Source organism: Dreissena polymorpha, chromosome 3 (assembly GCF_020536995.1).
Source record: "Dreissena polymorpha isolate Duluth1 chromosome 3, UMN_Dpol_1.0, whole genome shotgun sequence".
Classification (NCBI taxonomy): Eukaryota; Metazoa; Mollusca; class Bivalvia; order Myida; family Dreissenidae; genus Dreissena; species Dreissena polymorpha.
Genome location: NC_068357.1, coordinates 130525274 through 130552095, shown reverse-complemented (window position 1 = coordinate 130552095; position 26822 = coordinate 130525274). Strand labels below are relative to the sequence as shown.

Sequence of the window (26822 nt, the reverse complement as noted above, 5' to 3'; positions counted from 1 at the left end):
CATAATTTTCGACCAACCGGCATCATTTTCGAACTCGTCCAAGATATTATTGGGATGAATCTTCTGACCAAGTTTCATGAAGATTGGACAATAAATGTGGCCTCTAGAGTGTTAACAAGATTTTACTAAAAATGCCCCGCCCCTTGGCAGCCATGTTTTTCAAGCAAGTTACCATTTTCGAACTCATCCAAGATATCATTGGAACAAATCTTTTGACCAAGTTTCATGATGATCGGAAAATAAATGAGACCTCTAGAGTGTTAACAAGGTTTTACTAAAGCCATATAAGGAACAATGCCCCGACCCCGTGGTGGCCATGTTTTTCAACCAACCGTCATCATTTTTAAACTTGTCCAAGATATCATTGGGATGAATCTTCTGATCAAGTTTAATGAATATCAGACAATAAATGTGGCCTCTAGAGTGTAAACAAGATTATACTATAGCCATATATAGCCATATAAGGAAAAATGCCCCGCCCCTTGGCAGCCATGTTTTTCAAGCAAACGTAACCATTTTAAAACTCATCCAAGATATCAATGAGACCAATCTTTTGACCAAATTTCATGAAAATTGGACAATAAATGTGGCCTCTAGTGTGTTAACAAGGCAAATGTTGATGCCGGACGCCGGACGACGCACGACGGACTACGGACAAAAGGCGATCACAAAAGCCAGGGTTTTTTTTTACTAAGAAAGTGACGCCGATATTCGGCGTCTTCCCCTACCAGAATTTTTCCCCTAAAAATACCATTTCCCCTCCAAAAATATAATTTTTCACCAAAATATAATATTTTACCCTCAAAGAAATGTTTTTTTCTTTTGGGAAGTCGACACTTATCCAATTTGAACCATGTACAACGATCTCGCTCTCTCTCTCTCTTTCTCCCAACGAACACTCAAATCTGGGAATCCCAGTGATTCTATATAAAGCTCTTAAATTACGTCATGGAATCCGGGCAACTAATCTATTAATCATGTGACTATTTTACTGGATTCCGGTCTTGCGCGAGAAGGGTGTTTCGTCAATTAATTACCGGAAACCAGTCGAATTTTCATCCAGGTTATGTGAAAGCCAAGATATAAACGTTAAAACAGAAAAAAGTCTTACAATTGGCGTTCATACACGAACAAAATAAAACGTTCGGACTCGGAACATATTAATTGCGTTGACGCATTTTTTAAGAATGAATCATCAAAAACCGTTGAAACCCAGCAGGATTTGGAGGTACATGTAATCAACATCGATTAATACTGTCGGATTATTGTGAAAGTGAAAGTAGACAATCGGCAGCTGCCGCACCTTTCCCTTCCAATACTGTAGCAGATCTAGATCGTCAACCCATTCATCATGAAATTGAAATCACAATATTGACATCTTTCCCTGGCCCCAGTTCAAAACATTTCCCATTATTAGATCTACCCCTGCAACTTTATTTAGGACTTTGACTTTAATATCATACTTGTTCATGTGTTTAAGAACAAAAAGGTCAGAGACATGCCTCTTTTTCTAAAAAATACCCTTAAGTCTGTAGGTGAGTTATAGACATTGAAATGAACAGTTTTTATTTTTTCCCCAAATATGTCTCTTTCGCGCTCGATTTTCCCCTTTTACCCAGCGTCCAGCTAAAAAGTGAACATAATTGGTTTTGTTAATGTATTTAATTCAAGAATCTCAATAAACCATAGTAAATACATTAAACAAAACTTGCCAAGACATCTTAAGTTGACTACTGAGTATTTTCCAGATCGAAAATGCTTAACTACTTCTCAAAATACCTGTTCAGCTAGTGATTTCCAGCCCATATCATCTGTGTGATCCAGTTCATACGTCTCTCCCAACAAAGGGTTGAATGGTTTGGTGGTTCTGTTGATAGTGGTAGAGTACGAGGACACGGTGAACACTGTCACATAGGCAAGTTGTTCCGTGGAATCCTCACATTCTGCTGCCTCGTCTAGAAGGCTGGAATACTCAAAGTCTTCCGTGATACGCTGCAGCATTGAGAGAGGCTCGCTGAAGTTTACCTGCAACACATTACACAAGATACAAAATGTGTCTACTTACTATGTAACTGCTCACTAGTTGAAGATTTGTATAATTGTCAAGAAAAACAATTTTCCGTCATTTGGGTTTGGTATAAAGACTGAGCCCAATGAAATTTTGTTTTTCAAATTACATAACAATTTTTTAATTCATAATTGTATTATTTTTAAAAAGCATAACAATATTACATAGAATTATTAAAATCAAGCATCCAACTTGTGCTTAGTTGAGATATTTATGTATAACTGTACTTTCTACCAATTAATTTTTTTTTCAAAAGAAATAATCATTACGATGAATATAAAAATGCATTTTTGTTCAATTGCTTAAACAAAATCAATACAGTTTTTATTGTATTACTATCATATATTGAAATGATACAAATATTAAGTTTTCAATTGAAACTAGAGCTTTGTCACAGACGTGACGTATACCCCCACGTGCCACATTGACACAGACTATTTTGCATGCTGTCTTCACAAAACAAGAGAATCAAATTTATGTCGATTTTTAAGAATTATTATGCCATTATCACTTATGGCCATTTCAACCTTTGAACTCTTGAATTCTTTCGCATGACATGCCGTCCAAATTTATGGCCATTTTTTTACGTTTGTACTCCAAGTGTGACCTAGACCTTAAAGTTATCGACATAATTCTTTCGCATGACACATCGTCCAATGATTGTGAACAAATGTACCAGGTATTTTTAAAATCTCACAATAAATTACATAGTTATGGCCCGGACAAGATCATTTATGACCATTTTTGACCTTTGAACTCACAGTGTGACCTTGACGTTGCAGCTATCGACGTAATTCTTTCGCGCGCCACACCGTCCAATAATGGTGAACAAATGTGCCAAATGATTTTAAAATCTCACAATGAACAACATAGTTATGGCCCGGACAAGCTCATTTATGGCCATTTTTGACCTTTGAACTCAAAGTGTTACCTTGACCTTGGAGATATCGACGTAATTCTTTCACGCACACACCGTCCAATGATGGTGAACAAATGTGCCAAATGATTTTAAAATCTCACAATGAACGACATAGTTATTGCCCAGACAAGCTCATTTTTAATCTTTGAACTCAAAGTGTGACCTAGGCCTTCAAGATATCGACATAATTCTTTCGCGCGACACACCTTCACTTGATGGTGAACAAATTTGACAAATGATTTTAAAATCTCACAATAAATGATAAAGTTATGGCCCGGACAAGCATTTGACCCTTGAACTCCAAGTGTGACCTTGACCTTGGGAGATTTCGACGTACTTTTTTCACGCGACACACCGTCTAACGATAAATGACATAGTTATGGTCCGGACAAACTTTCGGTTTAAAACACACTAAGTGACCCCGTGACCTAGTTTTTGACCCGGCATGACCCATATTCAAACTTGACCTATACATCATCAAGATACAACTTGTGACCAAGTTTGGTGAAAATCGAATGAAATTTCGGGACAGACAGACAAAGTGACTCCTATATAGCCCCCATTACCAATGGTAATGGGGGTATAATTAAATTCTTCTAACATAGATAAATGTTCTAGTTTTAACATCCTTCAACCCTGCTTACCGGCATTGGTATTTTGCTGAGCTCTTTTCCTATACAGTTCTTCATAATGCCCCACAAGTTAAGACTGTAGTTTGGCTTTGCAGGTATGAGTGTTCGTCTCTGTTTCCTAGGTACCAATGGATCAGTCACCTTGGCAACAACTGTTTTGGTGTGTACTTCTTCATGGTTTAATTCGTGAGGTTTGCCTCCCTTTTTTTTGTTCTTTTTCTGTTCCAAGTATTAAGCATAAATAAAAAAAATCCAATAAATCAATGAATGCATTTGAAATGGTATATACATGTATAAGCCAGCATTAATAATGGACTAGAAAGCATACCGTTTTAGCTTGATATACTCCTACAGTTTGCTCGGTATTGTCTGCTTCATCCGGATCAGATTCTGTGCTATACCCCTCCCCTTCAAAGATCTTAGCATCAAAGCTGGCATCACTGCCTTGTCGCCTACAATTTTAAAAAAAATTGCAATAAAATGAGGTATTTTGTACACACTTGTATACCATTACATATTATTCTTCAGTATTTTATGTTCACATTTACTGACATGTATATGAACTTGTATATCGTCAGGCAAAAGGTATTAACGGCAACTTGTACAATTACAGGATGTCATTTGATTGATACAGTTTACATTAAAATCAAACACAGTCACCTTTGGAACAAGAGCACCGCATAACGGGTGCCACGCTGGGCTGCGAAAGCTTGTCTAATTTTTTTTTTTTTTTTTAGAAGTCACAGTGACCTTGACCTTTGACCTAGTGACCCAAAAATGGGTGTGGTGTGTAGAACTCATCAAGGTGCATCTCATCAAGGTGCATCTACATATGAAGTTTCAAAGTTGTAGTTGGAAACACTTTGATGTTAGAGGAAAATGTCAAGGTTTAAGCATGGCCGACGACGGACGACGAGCTAGCTATGACAATACCTCGGGTTTTCTCCGAAAACAGCCGAGCTAAAAAAATACACAATAATATTTCCATGAAATAACAGAACAAGAGACTTGTCACACAAGTGAAGCTATGCCAAAGTCCAAGGCACATAACTCAAGAACATGTGGATCATTGAACTTGAAAAATAAGCCATGCATATTAAAAGTTAATGATGAAATATTTCAAATTTCAAGTAAATCACTTTGGAAATGTAGAAGTCTGATCCACATAAAGATTACAATTAAGTCTGCAACTTGTTTTACAATTTCCCAGATTATAAATTTCTTTTAATGTCATTTTCAAATCATTTGAATTTGGAATTCAATTCCAAGATAAGGATATTATAACCACTTATTTTAATATCCGTACTACAAAAAAACACATCAGAATATTTAAGCATATTATGTAAGGCTAAAAACTTAATACCACCATTTGCTATTTTCTGTGTACAAATGCAGTCCCAGAATAAAAGTATAACCGTTTCTCTTAACTTTTAAACATCTAATTATTTGTACTAGAGTGGATGGTTACATGATTAACGGCAATCCTCAAGTATAGATCAATAAATAGTAATACTGCAATTACCTCCTCAATAATCTTCAATTTATCAATGTAGTCCATTAAAGCCACACACCTTGAAATGAAATTCATGTTAATCGATACATATAGACGCAATATGAAAGGGTGCAAAGTTTTCATTCAATCCATAGCCTAGTTAGCAAGTAATTTATTTTATTTTTTTTAATTTTAAAACCGCAAGTAGGATTTCTATATGTATACGTCCATTTCGACAAACACGATTATTTTTAAGTTTTAAAGCGCAAAAAGACGGATTTCTACCTTGTAACCACCAGATATATTCTTATTGGCATATATATAAAAATAAATCTATAGCCTAGTTAGCAAGTTATTTTTATTTTTAAAATTTTAAAACCGAAAGTAGGATTTCTAGACGTATACGTCCATTTCGACAAACGCGATTATTGTTAAGTTTTAAAGCGCAAAGAGATGGATTCCTACCTTGTAACTAGGGCTGTCACGATTCACCGGTATACCGGTATATCGCGGTGCATGTTGTGAAAAAAATCGCACCGCGGTACGGCGTTGCCGCACCGGTTTTTTTTAATATTATTATATTAGCACAGATATAAATACATTACATAATTATATTGATATAGATATCGTTTTGAAAAATGTAGAAGCGGTTCAAAAGGGCTAAATAAATAATCCGTTAATATCCAGGTCAAGCAAGCGCTTCCACTTGTAGATGTTTAACTTTCACGTTTAAAATACGGCGATGTATGGGTCCGTACCTTTTTTGGAATTAGGGACAGATTTCCTTTGCAAATAAGTTCATAATTATCCAAAAGATGTTTATTATATTTCTTATTTTCTTTCTTTAGTATATCGATCGTTCAAAGCATGGCACTTCCGAATCATGTTATCTTAAGATTCTGAATAAGTCGAGGAAGAGTCAGAACGCTACGGATTTTCAATACTGGGCCCGCTGACTCCGCATTTTGAACATGCCCTTGAAGCGTTCGATTTACACAGATCGTAGTCACAGCTATTGTAAACAACATGGCGGACATTTTAGAAAAAGATGCGAACAATAACAATGACTACTTCTATCAAGTTTATTACAGTTTCTTTTACAGTTTCTAGTCATACTATGATACCAGTGTTTTCTGATTATTGAGTTTAATGAAGTTTGTAAAACTTGTTATTCTGCTGTTTTCTTCACAGATACATATTCTGTAAAATATCGCGGTACGTACCGCGATACAGTGTTGCCGTACCACGATATACCGCGGTACGCTCACGGCGTATCGTGACAGCCCTACTTGTAACCACCAGATATATTCTAATTGGCATAGATAAAATATGTTTCTTATTTATATTTTAATTTACTATGCCATTTATTTCATTTCAAGGTGTGTGGCTTTAATTGATCCTTGGCTGTTTAAGAACGTATTCAAAGTCATTTTTAGCTCAATAATCTAACAAGGAAAAAATATTTTTTCTCTAAATTTCCAGGTTTTTATAAAACGTTCTTAACCAACATTGTAACACCGTATTATAATACTATTTCAACATAACCCTGTTGAAATATTGATGCTTTTTTGTTTACATTGTATTGTGCAGTAAACACAACAGATCAAGATTTGTGACCCTTCACCTAAGAAAACAAGCAAAACCACATTTCTGCCCTAAAAAAGAATTTGAGTCGTGTTCTGAGAAAACCGGGCATAATGCATGTGCGTAAAGTGTCGTCCCAGATTAGCCTGTGCAGTCCGCACAGGCTAATCAGGGACAACACTCCGCCTTAACTGAATTTATGCAAAGAAGAGACTTCCTGTAAACGAAAAAATATCATCAAAGCCGAAAGTGTCGTCCCTGATTAGCCTGTGCAGACTGCACAGGCTAATCTGGGATGACACTTAACACACATGAATTAAGCCCTGTTTTCTCAGGACGAGACTCAATTGAGAGTAAAAATGTCAGGGGCTTAAGTTAGCACTAATGACGCATATTGAAGTTTTAAGATTTTAGAAGAAGTTTGCACTGCAAAGCTTCTGCCTTAAACATTGATCAGTTCAAGGGCACATAACATACCAATATATGGAATACTGGACTTTAAAAAGGTGCCATGCACATCTGCACTTCATGGTCATGACATGTTTCAAGTTTCATTTCAATTCCTTAAGAAACATACCCAACTTTGCTTCAGAAACTAAGAACATTTATTGCTTCTGCCATAACAAAAGAGGGTAAGTTTAAGGACGCAGAACTAAGGAACTTGTAAATCACTGAAATTTAAAAAGGTGTGATGCATATCTAAACTTAATGGTTATGACATCTTTCTATTTAATTGATTGAGAAATTGATAAGCAAAGTCAACTTATAAAACTGTATGCATAAACACAGGACAGTGTGGATCACTGACAATGTAAAAGGTCTCATTAAAAAGCAGTGAAACTCCAGCTGCTGGAGCAGTATTGCATTCTCGTTAAATACAATTAGTTGGTCCTTTATTTAAGGCAAGTGACAAATTGCCAAAACAGTACAATACTTAACAACATAAACACATATAAGAATAAAGCTAGGGTCACCGCCTTGGAACGGTTAATGCAAAGCATTGGGGGTTTAAACTGGTTTTTATAGAGCGCTCAACCTCACACTTGGCCCAGCAATATCATTTTACACATTAGTGTAAATAAAATTTAACCTAATTGCATTGCAATTCAAATTAAACAATAACAAGGGACAAAATTGTCACAAAACCAGGTTTTTAATTTGAACAAAAAAGTCTTATAAAGGGAGACAACTCAAACTGAACTGATTGTTTATAATTAACCCCCTTTGTTTAAAAATAAATCTATTTTGAGTCACGGCGACCTTGACCTTGGAGATATTGACGTAATTCTTTTGCGCGACACACAGTCTAATGATGGTGAACAAATGTGCCACATGATTTTAAAATCTCAAAATGAATGACATAGTTATGGCCCGGACAAGCTCATTTATGGCAATTTTTGACCCTTGAACTCAAAGTGTGACCTTGACCTTGGAGATATCAACGTTATTCTTTCGCGCGACACACCGTCTAATGATGGTGAACAAATGTGCCCAATGATTTTAAAATCTCACAATGAACGACAAAGTTATGGCCCAGACAAGCTTGTTCCGCCCGCCCGCCCAAACGCCTGCCGACATTCGTCAATCTAATAACCAGATTTTTTCCTTTGGAAAACCTGGTTAATAAAAGGGAATTAAAACGCATTCAATTTAATTACCATTTAATAACTCATGGCAGGAAAGAGACCAGAGTAACTTTTTGAGGGACAATGAAATGAAACTACAAACAAGTGTCAACTACTAGTACATCCCTTCTTTTTAGAAAAAGAATATAGCATCATAAATTTAATATTTCAGATCATCATCCCGCAAATACAGGAAGAAGCAGCAATGATGGGTGTAAAAGATCCATATTACATAGCTTGGTTGTTTGTGTGACTGCTAAAAAATAACAAGAAATGTCTGCCAGAGAGAAAATATTTTTAAAAATTAACGCTATAAACCAGATGACCTATGCATGTAGCCTAAAACAGTTAAAAGTGTGTCATATGAATCAATATAGAAGCCATGACGTTAAAAAAATCACTGAAGCCAAGAACAGTGAAAGTGTATCTTATGACGCAATTGAGAAGCAATGACGTGAATAAAATCCGATATAATTAAAGGGGCAGTACTGTAAAATAGAAAATAACAAGAAACCGTCGGAGACAGGTGTTGCTCCCCAAAGTTTTTTTTTGTCACAATATTGCACTATATATTCAGATAATGGAAACGTCTTGAGGGCACAGTAGTTGGGGGGACAATAATTTTTTTATAGAAAATTTCAAAGGGCCATAACTCTGTGAAAAATCATCCGACCAGAACCCACTGATAATATGCACATCTCCTCTTGGTAGTGAAGCTTCCCATAAAGTTTCATTGAATTCAGGTCATTAGTTGCTGATAAATAGCCCGAACAAAAATTGTGCACGGACGGACAGACGAAGCAGTGACTATATGCTCCCCCCAAAATAAATTTTGGGGGAGCAAAAAAAATATTAAAGGGGCAGTATTGTAAAATCCAATTACCAATAAAACCAGCTTAGGTAAATGGATATTTAAGAATCAAACATACATGTATAAAATGGTCATTCCGTTAAGAATTCCAAATTTTAAGAGAAGAAAGATATAGTAAATCGAAAACCAACAAGCATGTGTTTTAAAGTACGTTAACATCATATCCTTTTCGATAATAATGAGTAAATTAAAGTTTAATATAAACATTTTCTTTAAGATATTTTAATTTGCTCACATGCTTCAAACAATCTCCATAAAATGATGGGTGGGAAATTCCATTAGTTAAATGCCATTTTAAAGAAACATTATATTTTGAAATTAAATCGCCATTTTTTTAGTGAAGTTTAGCGAATTTACTTGAAGTCTTCGTAGGTTATGATACAAAAAACCTTGTTTTAGCAATTTCTTCATTAATATATGATTACGATCATTAAAATCTTTAAAACATGAACATGCTCAGGCGTTACGTACCAATTGCGAAATGTAAATACCATAGGATGGACCTTTAGGGATGTTTTCATCTAGGTGCGGAAAATTCACAATTTCAAAGTTAAAGTCGTCCTGTTTGTTGTTTAAACTTGTCTTTATCATATTATTATTAATAGAAAGATATAAGTCAAATACGCAGCATCTGTATTGGATTGACAAGATCTATTTAAGACTAGTTCATTCGGGTAGATTTTGTGAATATATTGTTCAAAAATATATTAAATTAAGTATGTCATCAACGTACCTTCTAGTTAGGTTAAAACGTTGAATCAAATCTCGTTGTTTAGTTTTCAATAATTCTAACATCAAATCGTTTTCATATAAATATAAAAAAGTCAGCTATAAGTGGCGCACAATTAGTACCCATAGGAACGCGGATAATTTAAATATTTTACCATTAATTTTTTTTTTCATGGTGAAAACAAATTAAGTTTATAGTCCATATCAAGAGAAATTTATAAGATTTTTTCTCAACAAACTTGCAAAATTTTATGCCAGCAGATGAATAAAAAACCAACATCAAACCAACTAAACAACCAACTTTTGTGATTCCTATAATATGCATGTACTAAGTATTAAACTTAATATGCATGGGAATAAATATAACTTAAGAGTGAAGAGTACTTAAACTTAGAAAAAAAATTAGTTCGGACTCACCAATGGCCAGGACCCTGTTTGTGACTTGGAAGTGAAATGGTGTCAACAACATCAGGTGCATCAAAAAAGTCATCATCCCCATCAGATCCTGACACATAACCATCTGAAGGGAAACACAGAATACATATTGGATTCATTTGACAGAATAAAAACATAAAAACATGTAAAAAAACTAAACCATGCACAGCCGTTTGCACTCATTGACAGACAGTGGCATGAACAGTTTTTTTATTTATTTGGACTTTTAATACCATTACTGCCAGCAAAAAATGTTTCGAAGTGGCCATTGTAATTCTAATAAAAATTGAGCAAAGCCCTGTTCAAAATCTACTTGTACAAGGCCTACACGGTAGAGCTCTATTTGACAATGGAGTCAGAATTTGAGCTTTGGTGATACACAAAGTGCCCTAGACCACCATAGCCTCAAACATTCAATGGCGTTTGCCAGAACATAATTATAGTGTGAGTGTGTAGCACAAGGATGAACACAGGTTTATCTGATTTCATGATTATCCAATAATCATCAGAGTTCAGTATACATATTTAATCATGAATAAACCATATGTGCTCATACTTGAACGCTGCATCAACATTTTTTAGTACTGTCACCGTATTCATTCAAATAAGGGAGAAAGGATTAAAAATAGCAGAGGCCAAATAGCAAATGACCCCTAAAATGTGTGATGTGCCTCTAGGATTTGATGTATTGAGATACCCTTGGTACAACAAGTTTTGAAAGTATAAAAGCTGGCAATAATGGCCAAAATTACCTTAGTAACAAAGTTTCATGTAACTATTACTTGTGAAAGAGGGCTGAATACATGTGCGTACAGTGTATACAGACTCGATTTCCTTTTAAGAGACTTCCTTTAAACAAAAAATTACATTAAAGTGTTAAGTGTAGTCCCTGATTACAATGCGCAGTGTGCATCAAAGCCAGTTTTTACAGATCAAGGATAACATGTTTTCACTGTAAGTTTCATTTGAAATAATTGAAATTCATGATCTACCCGAATACCTGGGTTGTCAGGAGAGGGTCGTATCTTCTTGGCCTTCATCTCAAGTGAGTTCTGTTCCTTGGCACACTGCTCTAGCAACTCCTGGAGCTTCAACTTCTGGTTGTATTCATGCTCCAACATCTTGTACCACTTCTTGCCATCTGTCGAGGCCAGTTCTAGAAACTCTGCACATGCCTACAAGCCAACAAGCACATCATTATTTTACAGCCAAGTGACCATTTACTGGCATGAACTGTAGGCATACATGCAGTCAAAAATGTTTCAAATGTTATAGCTGAGCGCAAGTCAGAGCATGATTATGTCATGACTACAATGTTTGTCAAGCTGATTGATTAGAAAAACTGTAGTATGATAAATCCAACAAAAGCACATATTTTTCTTTCCTTTTTATCAACGTTTCGGCTTACGCCTTCATCAGGATAATACAAATAATAACAGAAAGCGGATGTTACGTCATTGATTTAAAGTACATTAAAATGCGGGAAAATGTACGTCAATAAAATGAACGTTAATTAAATTAAGCTTAACTTTCGGATTCAAGAACACACAATTTCCTATAAAATTATATATAAAAATACTCATAGGAAAAAACAAAAGTAAGCTTAATTAAATTGAAGAGCTAGTCTTATGTTAAAAAGAACTTTGTTATTCATACCATTATGGTGTAATGTTTTAAGTCTATGTATCCAGTAACTTTATTTACACAGACGATTTATATTGTTACTAACAACATCAATTGGCATAAAGGAAAAGTCATTTGCGCTGTGGTGATCTTCATTAAAATGTGATGCGACCAAAGTTGAAAATTCATGGTTAGAAAAGTTTCTTATGGCAAATCGATGACTGTTCATTCTTTTTGACACCGGTTGCATGGTTTGTCCAACATACTGCTTCTTACACTGTTTACATGTAATGAGGTATATTACATCTTTAGATGCACAATTCATATTCTTCTGTAAATTAAATTGCTCGCCTGTTACTGTACTTTTAAATTTTTCTCTAACGTGTATGGATTTACAATGGGAGCAACGTGTTCTTCCACAGGCACTGGACGCACGTGAACTGTTCAAATTTTTCGTAAATTGAGCACGTGTAATGAAGTTTCCTATAAATTATTAGGCCTTTTAAACGCCAGTATGGGCTTATAAGTTTCATACACACTTCTCACTTCTTCTTTCTGTGACAGGTTAAGTATGTCCCAATACTTGTTTATTGCGGTTCCTATGTTTGGCAATGACGGATTATATTCCACTGTAAATGGGATAACTTTTGTTTTTGCTTTATTGCAGGACTGTAATGCGTCTTCTTGAGATAGAGCAGAAACTTTTTCAAACGCACAATCGATAACTTTTTCCGGATAATCTCGCTCTTTGAAATGATGCTTGAGGTCTTGAAGTGACGATTTGAAACTGTTGTCATCCGATATAATACGTCTATATCGCTTCGCCTGACTGTATGGTTTTGTTTTGTTTTATTAGAAAAACTACGAATATTACACTCTCTTGCTCAACAGAAAAACAGAAAGAATGAGAATTTTTTTTTGGGGGGGGGGGGGATGGCTTCAATAAAGGCACAGTTTTTTTGATATTATCTTACAATGCATGAATACAATGAAATTAACAAAACACCTTTGTACCCATTATTATACAATGAAAGTCAATTATTATACATTTATTTAAAAAGTTATAATGTAATATGGACAGTCTGATAATTTTGCTCTTTACCCGTGCAAAACATACAATCTCTAATTTTCAGCCAATAATTGATCTTTACTCAAAACTAAATTGTTGTTTATTTGTTAAGTTCCAGGCATACATGTATTGTCAACACTCATAAGCATAATTAACATTCAAGCCATACTTATGCCATACAAATGTTGTATGGATATGTCAAAAATCAATATCATCCATTAAAACTGAAGAGAAATGTTCAAGAAAATGTATTGTGTACTTTGACCTAATGTCCTCTAAGCATGACCTTAGACTTTTAGGAACAGAGACTTGTGATACATCTGACATGTTGTCTTACATGTATGTAGATGGACTTTTGTTGTTAGTCATAATGAAAGCAATCATTATGAACATTATATGGCTTAGACAGAAAACTTTGCACAGACAGACATACAGAGGGACAGACAGACAGTGTCACTGCTATATCTAGCCTTCTTCAAAGGATTGGGAATACAATACTGTGTGCAAATAGCTTTGATGTCCTGATTGTTCTTAATTCAATATCCTCAAGAAACGTAACTTTATCACAACACAAAAAGGCACACTTCAGTTAAGAGATATACAACACATGTACATCTGTATACAGGTCCAATTATGCTTTGGTGTCAAGAAAACTGGTAGAATTTTGTGGACATTTGGATGTTCAGATCACTTTCGCACATTAAACTAATGTACCCTATTATTCAAATGTCATTCTCTACATCTAATTTAATAAATTCATTGTGATTCAAACTGCGCACTCCATGTGATTGTCACACAAACAAGCAAATTACAAAAGTGAAAATGAACATAACAATTAGCATTTTGTCAAAATATATATTAATTTGATTGCAAAATCTAGTAATAGTATTTTGAGTACGTTGATGTTGAAAAATTTGTTTATTTTCCATTTGGTTATTCCCAAATAACGCTAAGTACACAACGGTCAATGAGATCACCACATACCTTTTAAGAATCAGGCCACATTTATGTCTCTAAAGTCACAGTACAGTGTCCTATTAAACAATGTCCTAAACTGATAGGCAGATGCACTTTGACTTTGATCAGTTCACACAAACAAAGACCCATATAATTGTTATCTGCTTAGGCATGAATAAACCTTTCACAACATATAAAGTGTTACTCCACAGCACAAACAATACATAAACGAAATAAACAACCCACTTAAAAATAACTACATGCCATTCCCCAAACATGACAGGAAGAGAAAACTACAATTCTTGTGAACACTTTGGAAAATAGAATATTCATTTGAAAGATTCACTTCATTTTTGTATCTGTCTTTAGTATTCATCAAAGCCTTAACTCAAGTTTATAAAGATAAATATATAGTGCAATTTCAATACAGACATAAGGAATAGCAACCCATCAAATACATACAAGTGTATAAGGACTTACATTAATCATGGCATTTGACGTTATTCTGAACATGGTGGCTCGCTCATTGATGACCTTGACTTTGCTGGACACGTCCTGGCTCCCATCCAACTGCTCCAGTTCAGTGAGCGCCCTCTGGAGAGCGCTGCCATGCTTTCCAATGAGATCATTGCATGTGTTCAGATCCTCCATCTTGGATCCAAGGGACTTAAGTGTGGTCTGAATATCTGTCTTGTCAGGCTCTTCTTCATCACTGTCTGTTTTTGAGAGCACACAAATTATTGATTACCAGTATATACTTTAGATATCACATGAAACAAGAGCTTGTCACAGTAGTGCCAAATCCCCGCCGAAATGTGTTTGCTTGTATAAGAACATTTTTTTTAGAGAGTAAAATAATATTTGTGAAACATGGCACCTGTGTCATCTATTTATATTTCAAGGATCAATTAGTTATATAGTGTTGGAGTTATGCTGTAGAGAATAAAATATATGGAAATGAAAAAAGGGAGGTAATAAAAAGAATACCGCCGATAGAGTTATGGTTTATGTTCACTGCACTTCTCCTAGTTGCCATCTGTTTATATTTCTAGTTTCAAGTAAATCCCTTCATTAGATATAGAGTTATGCTCCGGACAAAAATTTACTTTGAAATTAAATAAAGGGAGATAATTCAAAAACTAAGGTTGATAGAGTTATGGTTCTTGGTCACTGCACTTCTCCTACTTGCCATCTGTTTATATTTCAATTTTCAAGTAAATCCCTTCAGTACATATAGAGTTATGCTTCGGACAAAAATTTACTATGAAATTAAATAAAGGGAGATAATAAAAAAAAAACTTAGGTAGAAAAAGTTATGTTTCTTAGTCACTGCACTTCTCCTACTTGCCATCTGTTTATATTTAAAGTTTCAAGTAAATCCCTTCAGTAGATTTAGAGTTATGCTCCGGACAAAAATTTACTTTGAAATTAAATAAAGGAAGATAATTCAAAAACTAAGGTAGATAGAGTTATGGTTCTTAGTCACTACACTTCTCCTACTTGCCATCTGTTTATATTTCAAGTAAATCCCTTCAGTAGATTTAGAGTTATGCTCCGGATAAAAATTTACTTTGAAATTATATAAAAGGGGAGATAATTCAAAAACTAAGGTAGATAGAGTTATGGTTCTTGGTCATTGCACATCTCCTAGTTGCCATCTGTTTATATTTCAAGTTTCAAGTAAATCCCTTCAGTAGTTTTAGAGTTATGCTCCTTACAAAGTTTCGAACGGATGGACAGACCAATTACTATATCACCTCCGAATTTTTTTTGGCGGGGATAAAAATGCATAAACTGTGTATTGTTTGAACTTTGCAGCGAATTTTTTTTTACCAATTGGGAAAAGTACTGGTACCAATCCAATCTGAGAAAATGTGCGCGAGCGGCGAAAACCCCTGAAATTGGGAAAATTCGCATTGTGAAGTCTTCATATTATAAAATTGGTGTATTTGATTTTATGCTCCCAAATACTTATACATTGAAAACAAAGTGTTATCAAGTTTTCACTATTATATATACTTCGGTTAAAGCTATAGAGAGGCATAGGGAAACTAACTAAATGTTGAATTTTATTTATAAAAAATAAAAAATAACTTATTTGTTTTGAAACCTTCAATTGGGATTTTTTTACAGCAATTGGGAAATTTGTAGTTTTTTCCTTATTTGGAAATTGCTGTTTTCCAGTACCTTATAAAGAATGAAAAAATTGCTGTGAAGTCTTGATACGATTTTTAAATGTGTTTTTAATTGTCTTATTGTAATATAAATGTTGACTGACATACTTCTTACTTAAGCAAACTACCATGTTTGTGATTTCTTTTATACCTAATGCTAAAATATGACATTTCTGCAGTGAAATAACAGCAGTGAAAAGAACTTCACGAGTGAAAAGAACAAATTTTCGGAACTACTTTTTCTACTACTAGTAACACTGTATGAATGAAAATGTCAAAATTTGCTTATTCCTACGACATCACGGACATGTACTGTTTAATAAATGTTGTTACAAGTAAGTATTATTGTAGCATTATTTTATGCTTAACTTTGTTTGGTTATTTTAGTAACAGCAATAAAATGTTAAAACCTTTCAGCTTTGTTTACTCGTAGATGATCAACTATTGGACTTCTTTCTTTCGGCGGAGGAATGATGCAAACACTAATGACGTCATTTTGTGTATTAAACTGTATTGAGGCACGCCACGGGAGAGGGTTATTTTTCAGCGAAAGGGAAATTATTATTAATTATTTTCTTGAAAAAGAGGCATAAAAGAAACAGAAAATTTGTTCATGTCAGTGTAAGATCGTTTGTTATTTCACTCGTGATCATAGAAAAATAACATTTTCACTCGTGGCTTCGCCACTCGTGAAAATATATTTTCTATGATCACTCGTGAAATAACAAACGATCTTACACTGACATGAACAAATATCCTCTATATGTTATTTAGGGCTTTTCCCTTCATTTTGAGAAAACGCGACATTGAATATTTAATAATTTTGCATGAAGAAAGTATAGATAGAACATTAAGACTCTATTCATTACCTGCCATGTGTGCATGGTCATATTGCATAAGCCTATTTCTAAAATGTTTCTGGTCAAAAGATCATTCTTGTTACCCCTAAGTAAACACAAAATATTGCAGACAGTGAAATGCAAGATGGTATTAATAATATTTAATGACAATAATAGTATACACTCACTTTCTCTTTAAAATGGACCTCCAACCCAAATAACACTATGGTCACTAAAGTACACTGGCTGAATATGAGTCATGACTTGATCCTGTCTGTTGTAAAATACCATGTCTAAAACACTGCCTGTCTTACACGTTGGACTTGGAATCAGGTTTCCAAATGTAAGAAACTTCTGACCATTTAGGACTACCTTGTCGAAGTCCCCCAGAATAAATATCCTATCAGTGGCCGGAATGACCCCAGTGAACTCAAAACTCATCAAAAGGTAGAGGACCATGCAAGGTACATGTACCTACATGCCAAATATATAAGAGATCGGTAAAATATTGAAGGCGCTATGAGAAACTGTCACCAAAGTTTGACCTTGTGAAAATCTATTATTAGCCTCAGTTACCTTGACCTCAGTGACCTCATCAAACCTCATCAAAAGGTAGAGGTCCATGCAAGGTACCTACATGCCAAAAATGTAAGAGATCGGTAACATATTAAAGGCGCTATGAGAAACTTTAACAAAAGTGTGACGGAAGGAAGGAAGAAAGAAAGGACAATAGCCTCGGTGACCTTGACCCCAGTGACCTCAAACCTCATCAAAAGGTAGAGGTCCATGCAAAGTAACTGCATGCCAAATATGTAAGAGATCAGTAAAATATTGAAGGCACTATGAGAAACTGTAACAAAAGTGTGACAAAAGAATGGAAGTAAGGAAGGACAAACTGGCAACTAAATGCTCCACCGAAAATTTTCGGAGAGCATAAAAATTAAATTTATTCATTTGAGAGAACTGAAAAACAATTGGATTGAGAATTTATAGGACAATTATATAAAAACATTTATTGGACAATTATAAAGATTAACTCAAATTAAAACATGGGCTAGACAGCTATGAAGAGTAATGCTATTTTTTTTACCCATTTCCAGATGAAAATGTCAGGCTCCAGGAGTGTTCACTAGAGAATATTCTGTATTTCTAAACAAGTGCATACCTGGCTCCAACATTCTCTGTGCATCTGCCTTTGCCAGTTCCAGAGCAGTTATCCATTTCTGTCGATCAACCTCTGATGTAGCCTTAAGATGGAAGGTATGGTTTCCTCCGCTGGATATGACTATCGTACAAGAATCAGCTGTTGTTATGAAAGCTGAGGCCAGATTTATTGTGCCCCTACAGGTATGGGTCATCTCAGCTTGATTTCTGAAACAAATCCATGAACACCATTACAACATGTCAATAACAAAATAATAATTAAACAAGAGGACCAAAGGATATCAAACTTGAGACCCCTTGGAACTAAAATGTTGTGGGCAGTAAGTGTTTCAAACTATTCTACCTAGACACCAAGCAACCATGTTTTAACAATCAACATTTAATAACAATTTCAAACTAAGTCAATATATCCAAACAAAACTATATTTTTTACACTGCTTTAGTTTCATGATGAGTGAATTACACATAAGACGTCTAATGTTTAAATGGTGTTACTAAAGCAAGATAAGGAAAACTGTCTGCCTCTTGGCACAAGTGGTTAGCGTGTGGATATGATATTATTTAGTGAAAACATCATTTTGAATGATAAATAATCATATTATAAAAAAAAAATGAACTTTTCTGAAGAAACAAAATTTCACTATCAAATATATATATAACAAGGTATGCAACTCAAAATCAACCCAAAACGGGGTGCATCGCTTTGAACAGCCATTACTTCATCAATTGTGCAGCGATTTTCATGATTTGGTCTTATTCAACGCAGAAATGAATTTCCTTTCTGGAAATGTATATGTCTTGCAATATTTTTACAAATGCTGGGTCAACTTTTAAGAAATAACACGATACACAACTCGCATGACCCAGTTGACACTGATCATGAACTGTATGTACTGTAGTCACAACATTTAGTCATAAGCGTTTTAACAAATTATTGTTGAATTTATTACACACAACTGTAAATGTTTTGTTGAATTCTTCAATGAGCACAATTCAATTTGTAATCCGAAACACACTACTGAATTTTCATTATTTGATCATAAGAAGGGCTAAATGCAGAAAAATACTGCTAAATGACTTGTGGAAAGCACTGCTGTTTTGAAGATTATATTTACACTTGATTTCATATTATATCTTTTTGCACCTTTTTATTCTTATGCAGAGGTACTGCTTTTGATTGCATGATATTTACATCAGAATTTATTTTTTCTACAAAATATGAAATAATATCATGAACATGCTGGTTATTCGTGTCTATTGAATGTATATACTTTTATTTTGTTATTGGTTTTTAAACCTTTCAATGCTACATTTTAATATTTGGATTATTGTATCTATTGACTGGACTAAAGAAAAAAATATCAGCATTGAAAGTGTTATGTTTACAGGCAGTTGACTTGTTAGAAATAAAACTGTACCATTATAACTTAATCATGTTTTTTATTTGCACCCCACATCTTAAAACAATGCCACTATACCTTTGTCTCTTCTCTGGACGCAAACTGTCAAAAGTGACAGTCAAAAAAAACCTTTGAGATGAACCCCGATTTCACAGCTCGACTTGGATCAGAACTTAATAATGAATGGATACGTTGAAGTGACCAAGATTGGCTTTTTTCCAACTGGGAGTGTGCATGGAGTTAATATAAGCTCTAGGCAAATGTCCCACTTTTGTTGATATTGCAGCCTTAAAACACTCAATAGATATTGAGTTCACAGTACTTTCAGTGAGTAAATTCCAGACAAGAATGGTTCGCGGAAAGTTAGTGTGTGTGAAGTGACAGGAAGCACTTAATAAAGAGTTATTGTTCACTGAATTTAACACTATTTTGATGGATGTAGTCTTCAAACTTCTTAGCCATAATACATGTAGTGCCTTTCGGTCTTAATCGATACAAAAAAGATCAATATTGATAGCTGGTACGTGCCCTTCCACTACCTTGTACAAGAACGTCAATCTCTGATGGCATCGCCTCTCTTGTAGTGTGGGGAGGTTTAGTTTGTCGCCTTGCTGTAATGGGTCCCACACTACATTCCCGTACTCCAGTTTAGAACCAATGAGCACTTGGTATGCGGTTTGCCGGCAGCTTTGGGGGCAGTATCTGAGGTCACATCTCAGGAAGCCTATAGTGTAGAGTTGGCCCTTTTGTTATGTTTTACATGTGGGTTTTCCATTTCAAGTCATTGCAGAAACTAATACCTAAGTATGGATTCTCTTGGATGATTTTGAGAATTCTGTTGTCAATGATGTAGAAGAAGGGAGATTATGATTTTGAACTGAAGGGATTCCACAATCCTGGGCCCATTTTCATAGATTGTCACGGTCCTCTTGTAGAATTCCGTGGTCTTTAATTGAGTTGATAGCTCTTAACAATACGCAGTTGTCTGCAAATGATGTGGGATTTCTTCCTTTCTGGTAGATCATTAATATGACAGAGAAACAGCAGTGGCCCTAACACTGTGCCATGAGGGATGCCAGATCATATCGCAACATGACAAGACTTCTCACCTTCATCCACCATGCATATTTCACGTTGTGTGAGGAAGTGTGATATCCAGTTGAGTAGTGGACTGCGGTAGTTGCAATAATTCCACTCTCAGCTTTATAACCCAAAAGATTGCCGAGATCTGCAATGCAACGTCTTTTGTCCAAAGGTGCAAAATTGGACCACCACTTAAACTGCTAAGGAACACTGATACTGCAAAATCTTATCAATTTTTACCTGACTTAAGCACAACCACACGCAATTTAATGGTACCATTAAAGCAAGAAATACTTGCTTCTTACTTACTTTGTTTTTCTTTCGTTGCTTGATTTACCATTTTGGGAACTGTTGTAATGTTGCCGACAAAAAGTGTCGCTATCCGTTAGGGCGCAGTACACCAATCTTTTGCACATCGTGATATTTGATGTACACTCGAGTTGATAATGATGTTGACAGTCGTCGAATATTACACTGTTCGAAATTTAAAAATTAAAATTCAGCAAAAATAGTGTGGTGAAATATCGTCATGTATTTTAGGTTGCATGCAAAGGATAACGTCCATTGGTTGCCATTCAGGTAAATTAAATGTGTTTTTGATGTTTTGTTGTGCCGGTGCCCGGCCTACAAAACGCGCACATACCTCGTGACTGGGAACCAGCGACAAATCGATATAGTGCATGCTGGGCAGCACGAGATAGTACGGTCTCTTGTGCACGGGACGTTGAGGTGAGTAGATGTGTTTATGTGCCTATGTCCCAATGTGAGTATTGTGTGAGGAATTGTGAGCCTGTATATTTTATATGGTATTGTATTGTATATGTGTGTCTGTAACTGTGAGCCTGTAACTGTGAACCTGTGCGTGTAACCCTGAGTACGTTAGTAGTTCCAGGGGGTTAAGCCTGTGCATGTTAGCCAGTGTCTAGCTGTGAGCCTGTGTGTATTGTATTATATTGTATTTTATGTGTGTTCAACCCGTATTTACCTGGAAGGCCTTTCCCAGAAGATATAAGTGAGTCTGTGACTGTGTATGTGAGTCTGTGAGTTGCCTGTGATAGTGTCAATGACATGTATTTCCCTGGAAGTGTATTCCCAGAAGTATATGTGTATGTAAGCCGGTGACTGTGTGTTTAAGTACGTATTTGCCTGGAGGTGTATTCCCAGAAGTACATTATAGTGCCATTCCGTGACGTGGACGAGCCGTAGCCGACGAGTGTCCACCAGACGAGCCGACGCGTCAAACCGACGAGTTCCCTAGAAGACGATGAGGACGTTTGGTGCCATCATGACGAGGATCCCAGTCGATGCCCATGTGAGTATCGTATTTACTATCTTGGCTAGCGGTTGTGATACTTGCATTAAAACCCACGAATAGCTAACCGGGTGAAAACACTACAGTTTATTCATCACTTTCCTTAATTGGTAACAAAAAACGTATGTTTAGTGATAGACACGAAATCTGTGCGCAAAACTGTGATTGTGTTTAAGAAGAGGTGCATATGAACTCCCAGAGCTGCCATAGCAAAAACTATCAAAGGCTTTGGGAGTACGTTTTATGGACTATGGACCGCGAATGCCATAATAATCGAGCTTCATTCTTATGCGTGCACGCTTTCATTAAAATTTTACTTAAAATTGTAGATATAAAAATTATCTTTTATCCCACAAAGGTAGAGGTATGGGTCTAGCACAGGTGCGAAATTTTCAGTGTAAATGCAAAAGGTGGACTGGAACTGGTCCACAGATAGTATTTCAGTATTTGGTTGTTTTATTATAAACTACACAGGAATAATACTTCTTAGTCTTGCAAAAGTTGAAATTCTCTTTTTTTTATTCTGTCGCTCTGACAAAATAAACAATCATCAATACGTGAATCAATCTGTCATTTTATCCGAGAAAAATATTGCCCCACCCACCAAAATATCGTTACCTGTAGTATGACAGCAGTCCATTTTGAAGCACAAACCAGCGCTTCTGGTATCCTTTAAGGTAGTTAGTCCATTTGTATAACCAACCTTTATAAGTTGATTGAGGGGGCTTATTTTCTGCCATTTTATTTGCTATGCTTCAATGGAATATTAACACTTTCTGAGTCATGTTTTTCCGGTTAATGCAAATCCACGTCAAAGACATAAATTTCTTCTTCCGCTCGTGGAACTACTTTTTGATAATTTGCCAACATCGTATTTAATAAAAGTCTGATATGTGTGCATTTAATGCAAAATTATGACAAATATGATTAAAAATAAACATTTAAGTCAAACATAAGTTAGAAATTACAGAAAAGGCAAGTGAGCGGAGCGATATAGCAAAGGCTACAATCCACCATAATTACCAAATGAATTTAAGACCTGCATTGTGCACGTTGCGCCATGTATTGCGTTAAGGCCCTATGCGCATGGGGTAGCATTATACATGTATATGCGAACTCCCGTTTCTGGATAGTCAATTAGTGAATTTATAATCTGTTATATTTTTTCTGGTATTGTTGTAGACTAGTAGTAGAACATTCATAAATAAGGGTGTAGGGTCACAGTAATTTGTAGGGTGAACAATTTTAAAAACGTTAATGGATGTAAACACATCGGTAAGTGATGCTTATACTCAAATCACTTTTTAAAACAAATTTTCTTATGAATTTCAACTAGTGCATTAAAGACATTTTACTGTATTAAATAAGCCTCTGTGTTATTAGCCAAAAATCGATGTGAACAGTTCATGAAGACGGTTATTCTGCACGCAACGTGAAGCTTTTGCACCAATTTCTGTCGTATTTAAGGATTTATTCTTAAATCTTAAGGTATCGAAAGAAACTGCAAGAAAAACTGTATTGCATGCGCTGAAGATTTTCGCAAATGCATTTCAATCACTTCAAATATCTGCAAAAAATACGTTTTTGACGGGGTGTCCAGTTCGCGTGTAAACCCCTGTGAGCCCCGTTGATCCTGAAATGTAAATGTACAAAATAGGTCGGGGACCCATGGTTTGTATAAGTCCCTGCATGACATTATTTTATCAATGTGAATCTTTAGCATATTATTATTATACATGACCATTTTCTCGGGAGTTATAGCAAAAATGTTGAACAAATGGTTTGTTGTAATTTTAGTCAGCATATAAAAGCATTTTAAAAATTGTCATATGTTAAAGTGATATAATGGGCATTTGACAGTATATAGGTGTCTATCGCAACCGTTGTTTATTTTTGGTGCTTTCACTTCATATACACTTATATTTGTTAATGCAGCATCAACATACTAAAACAATATCCCGGAAAGAGAAAAATAATCCATTTGAATATCAACCGTACTTTCGTTTTGACAACTGACGACAGAAATGATTCGATGCACGATGTGAGTCTAAAGGTAGTTTTCATGCAGATTCGTTCATACGACACAAAGACACAATTTTGTTTTACGGCTCATTTCGGCTTAGAGGACTGGGTGAGTCATGTAAAATATCGAAAACCATATAAATTTTTATAAACAACTGGTAGCAAGATGAGTTGTAGATAATTGGTCAGTAACCGCATTTTACCTAATTCTTTTGACCTGTTAATTCTTTTGACCTGTTAATTCTTTTTTTACTCAACAGTGAAAAATGCCCATAATATCACTTTAAGTACTGCAGGGCGTAAGCTTTAAAAGGATCTTTTCACGGTTTGGTAAATTGACAAAATTGAAAAAAGTTGTTTCAGATTCGCAAATTTTAGTTTTAGTTATGATATTTGTGAGGAAACAGTACTGCTGAACATTTACCATACTGGTCATGTACGTAATTCCGGCCACTTTTGGGACTATTTAAGAAAAATCTTTAGTGTTAGGCAACTGGTTGAAACTAAACTTCACATATATAATCCTGGCTTCAAAACTCACCTAGCATGAAAATTTAAATAGAATTAGATCGGTGAATGTTACTTAATGAACAGAAAATGATGACATGTAAACTATCCATTTTCGTAGGTTAAATGTACCTAAAAAATCGGCCACTTTTCAGTTTGATCTGCAGATAAAATTACAAAACAAAATCTTTTGACAAATATCCTCAATTTCAGAGTATTAAGCAATGTTTATACTATTAAAATTTTTGACTTAAATTATTATACCAGTTACTCCCCTACCTATTGTTATAAATATAAACAATGGGAAATTGCTAATTCATTAAAAAATATTTGTTTTCAATGTGTTTATTTTTTTTTTTCAAACATAGCTAAAAAAGTAAACACATTTTGTCTGAAAAGTTGACTTCAGTGTTGATTATTAGTAAACGCTTATATATAATATTAAAACATGTAATCTAGTAATATTCTTATAAAGGGAGGTAATTCATATATTAAAAATTTATATTTAGGTTCTGATTTGTATGTTTTGAATATAAGTTTTTGTACAGTTAATTGGTAAAACTTTAAATAAAGTTTATTAGATAAAATAAAAATAATTTTATCAAATATATTTGTTTCTTATATGAACATAATTGTTGCAACTAATAATGACATCACTTTCCCCATGAGCCAAATATTTCCCGCTATATTTGTGACATTTTAACACAAAAGTTTACAGTGATATGGTTCTTACATTTGCAAAATATTGAGAGTGGGGACGGTTTTCATGTTGATTTTTCTAAATAAAAACAAAATATGTGCGTTAAGATCATGAAAATGATTTTACACAGGTGGCCGATTTTTGACCTACAGGCCGGAATTACGTACATGACCAGTAGTCCAATATAGCCATTATATGTATCTTTTGACATGAAAACCTAAAAAATTATAAAGCGTTGCAACGCAAAACGATTGAATAATTTGGAGAGTTCTGTTGTTGTCGTTTAAATTTACGAAACTACGAAGATTGCTTATATAAACTATAAAATGCTTCAATAATGTACATCCGGCGGAATAGCCGAGAGGGCTATTGCGTTTTTACTTCAGACTAACTCCAGGACTCCGGGGGGTCACTGGTTCGAGCCCTGGTACCGGCTACTTTTTTTCCTTTTTTTAAATTTTATTCTTGATTTTTTACTGGAGCTTTTAAGATCCAATGTTTACATTTATCAATAAAAAGCATTTAATGACAAACTTCAAAATATGCCAAAATCTGGGAAATGGCCCCTTTAATAAAACGCTATGTGTTATATTTTAACACAAACCACTCATGCTTTTAATTACTTTAAATTTGCAAGCTATTGTGTTAGACCTATCTATAGATGTTAATTTATAACATGTACAGTTTCAATGCGCGTTTTAAACTTTACTCTTCTCCTCATCTCCCCTTCATTTACTCACGTGCGAGGTTACTGAGCGGGAATTAGGCATGGTTTTCTAACCATGTGATATGTAGATACAATTTAGTTCAATACGTTTGTTTCAATTTGATATTGCAACATATTCAGGTATTACTAATAACCGATATTATTAACTAGTTACATAAGTAACGAAAGAGTATATGAGCGAAATAAATTTATATATGCATGCGGAGTAAATGAATTGAAGAGTGAGCGGGTAACTGAGTACCTTGACTAATGAAAGAATTACTGAAGAATGAGTACACCCACCTCTTACCCCGCGACAAAGAGTTACGTTTCTAACAGGGCCTTTTCACATTTTGGTTAATTGACAAAATAAAAAAAAGTTGTTTCAGATTAGCACATTTTCGTTTTAGTTATGATATTTGTGAGGAAACAGTAATACTGAACATTAAACATGCTCTAAAATATCAATTATATGCACCTTTTGACGATTTAAAAACCTGAACATTATAAAGCGTTGCAACGCGAAACGATTGAATAATTTTGAAGAGTTTGGTTGTTGTCGTTATATTTTGTAAAACTAGTAGGATTGCTTTTATAAAGTATAAAATACGTTCGTCATTGTATGAGGACGACTGGCCGAGTGGTGAAAGTGGTATAGACTTTTACTCCAGAGCTCAGTTGTTCGAGCCCTGTTGAGGGTTACTTTTTTAACTTTTATTCTTGATTTTTTACTGGAGCTTTTTAAATCCAATGTTTACATTTATCCATATAAAGCATTTAATGAAAAACTTCAAAACATGCCAAAATCTGTGAAAAGGCCCCTTTAATGTTTCTGCATGGGCGTCAGTGAAACTTTATTTTACAATTGGTTTTATTTTTATTAAAATAATTGTTAAAAGCATATTCAGTTT

General features: G+C 34.8%; 1 protein-coding gene across 2 annotated transcripts in view; it reads right to left on the bottom strand.

Annotated features, from left to right (window-relative positions):
• The window catches only part of LOC127871460 (oxysterol-binding protein 1-like), a 36826-nt gene extending 13920 nt beyond the window's left edge, over window positions 1–22906 (bottom strand). Inside the window, exons 1-8 of one of the 2 annotated variants that reach the window (XM_052414405.1) lie at window positions 22595–22906; window positions 18183–18388; window positions 14485–14720; window positions 11356–11530; window positions 10338–10440; window positions 3948–4071; window positions 3632–3838; window positions 1780–2025 (exon numbers count right to left, since the gene is read on the bottom strand). In XM_052414405.1, coding sequence (XP_052270365.1) covers window positions 1780–2025; window positions 3632–3838; window positions 3948–4071; window positions 10338–10440; window positions 11356–11530; window positions 14485–14720; window positions 18183–18388; window positions 22595–22716 — 1419 coding nt within the window. In that variant the 5' untranslated portion in view covers window positions 22717–22906. The remainder of the gene's footprint in view (window positions 1–1779; window positions 2026–3631; window positions 3839–3947; window positions 4072–10337; window positions 10441–11355; window positions 11531–14484; window positions 14721–18182; window positions 18389–22594) is intronic. The other variant, XM_052414404.1, reaches the window with a different exon arrangement.
• Between the last annotated feature and the right edge of the window lie 3916 nt (window positions 22907–26822).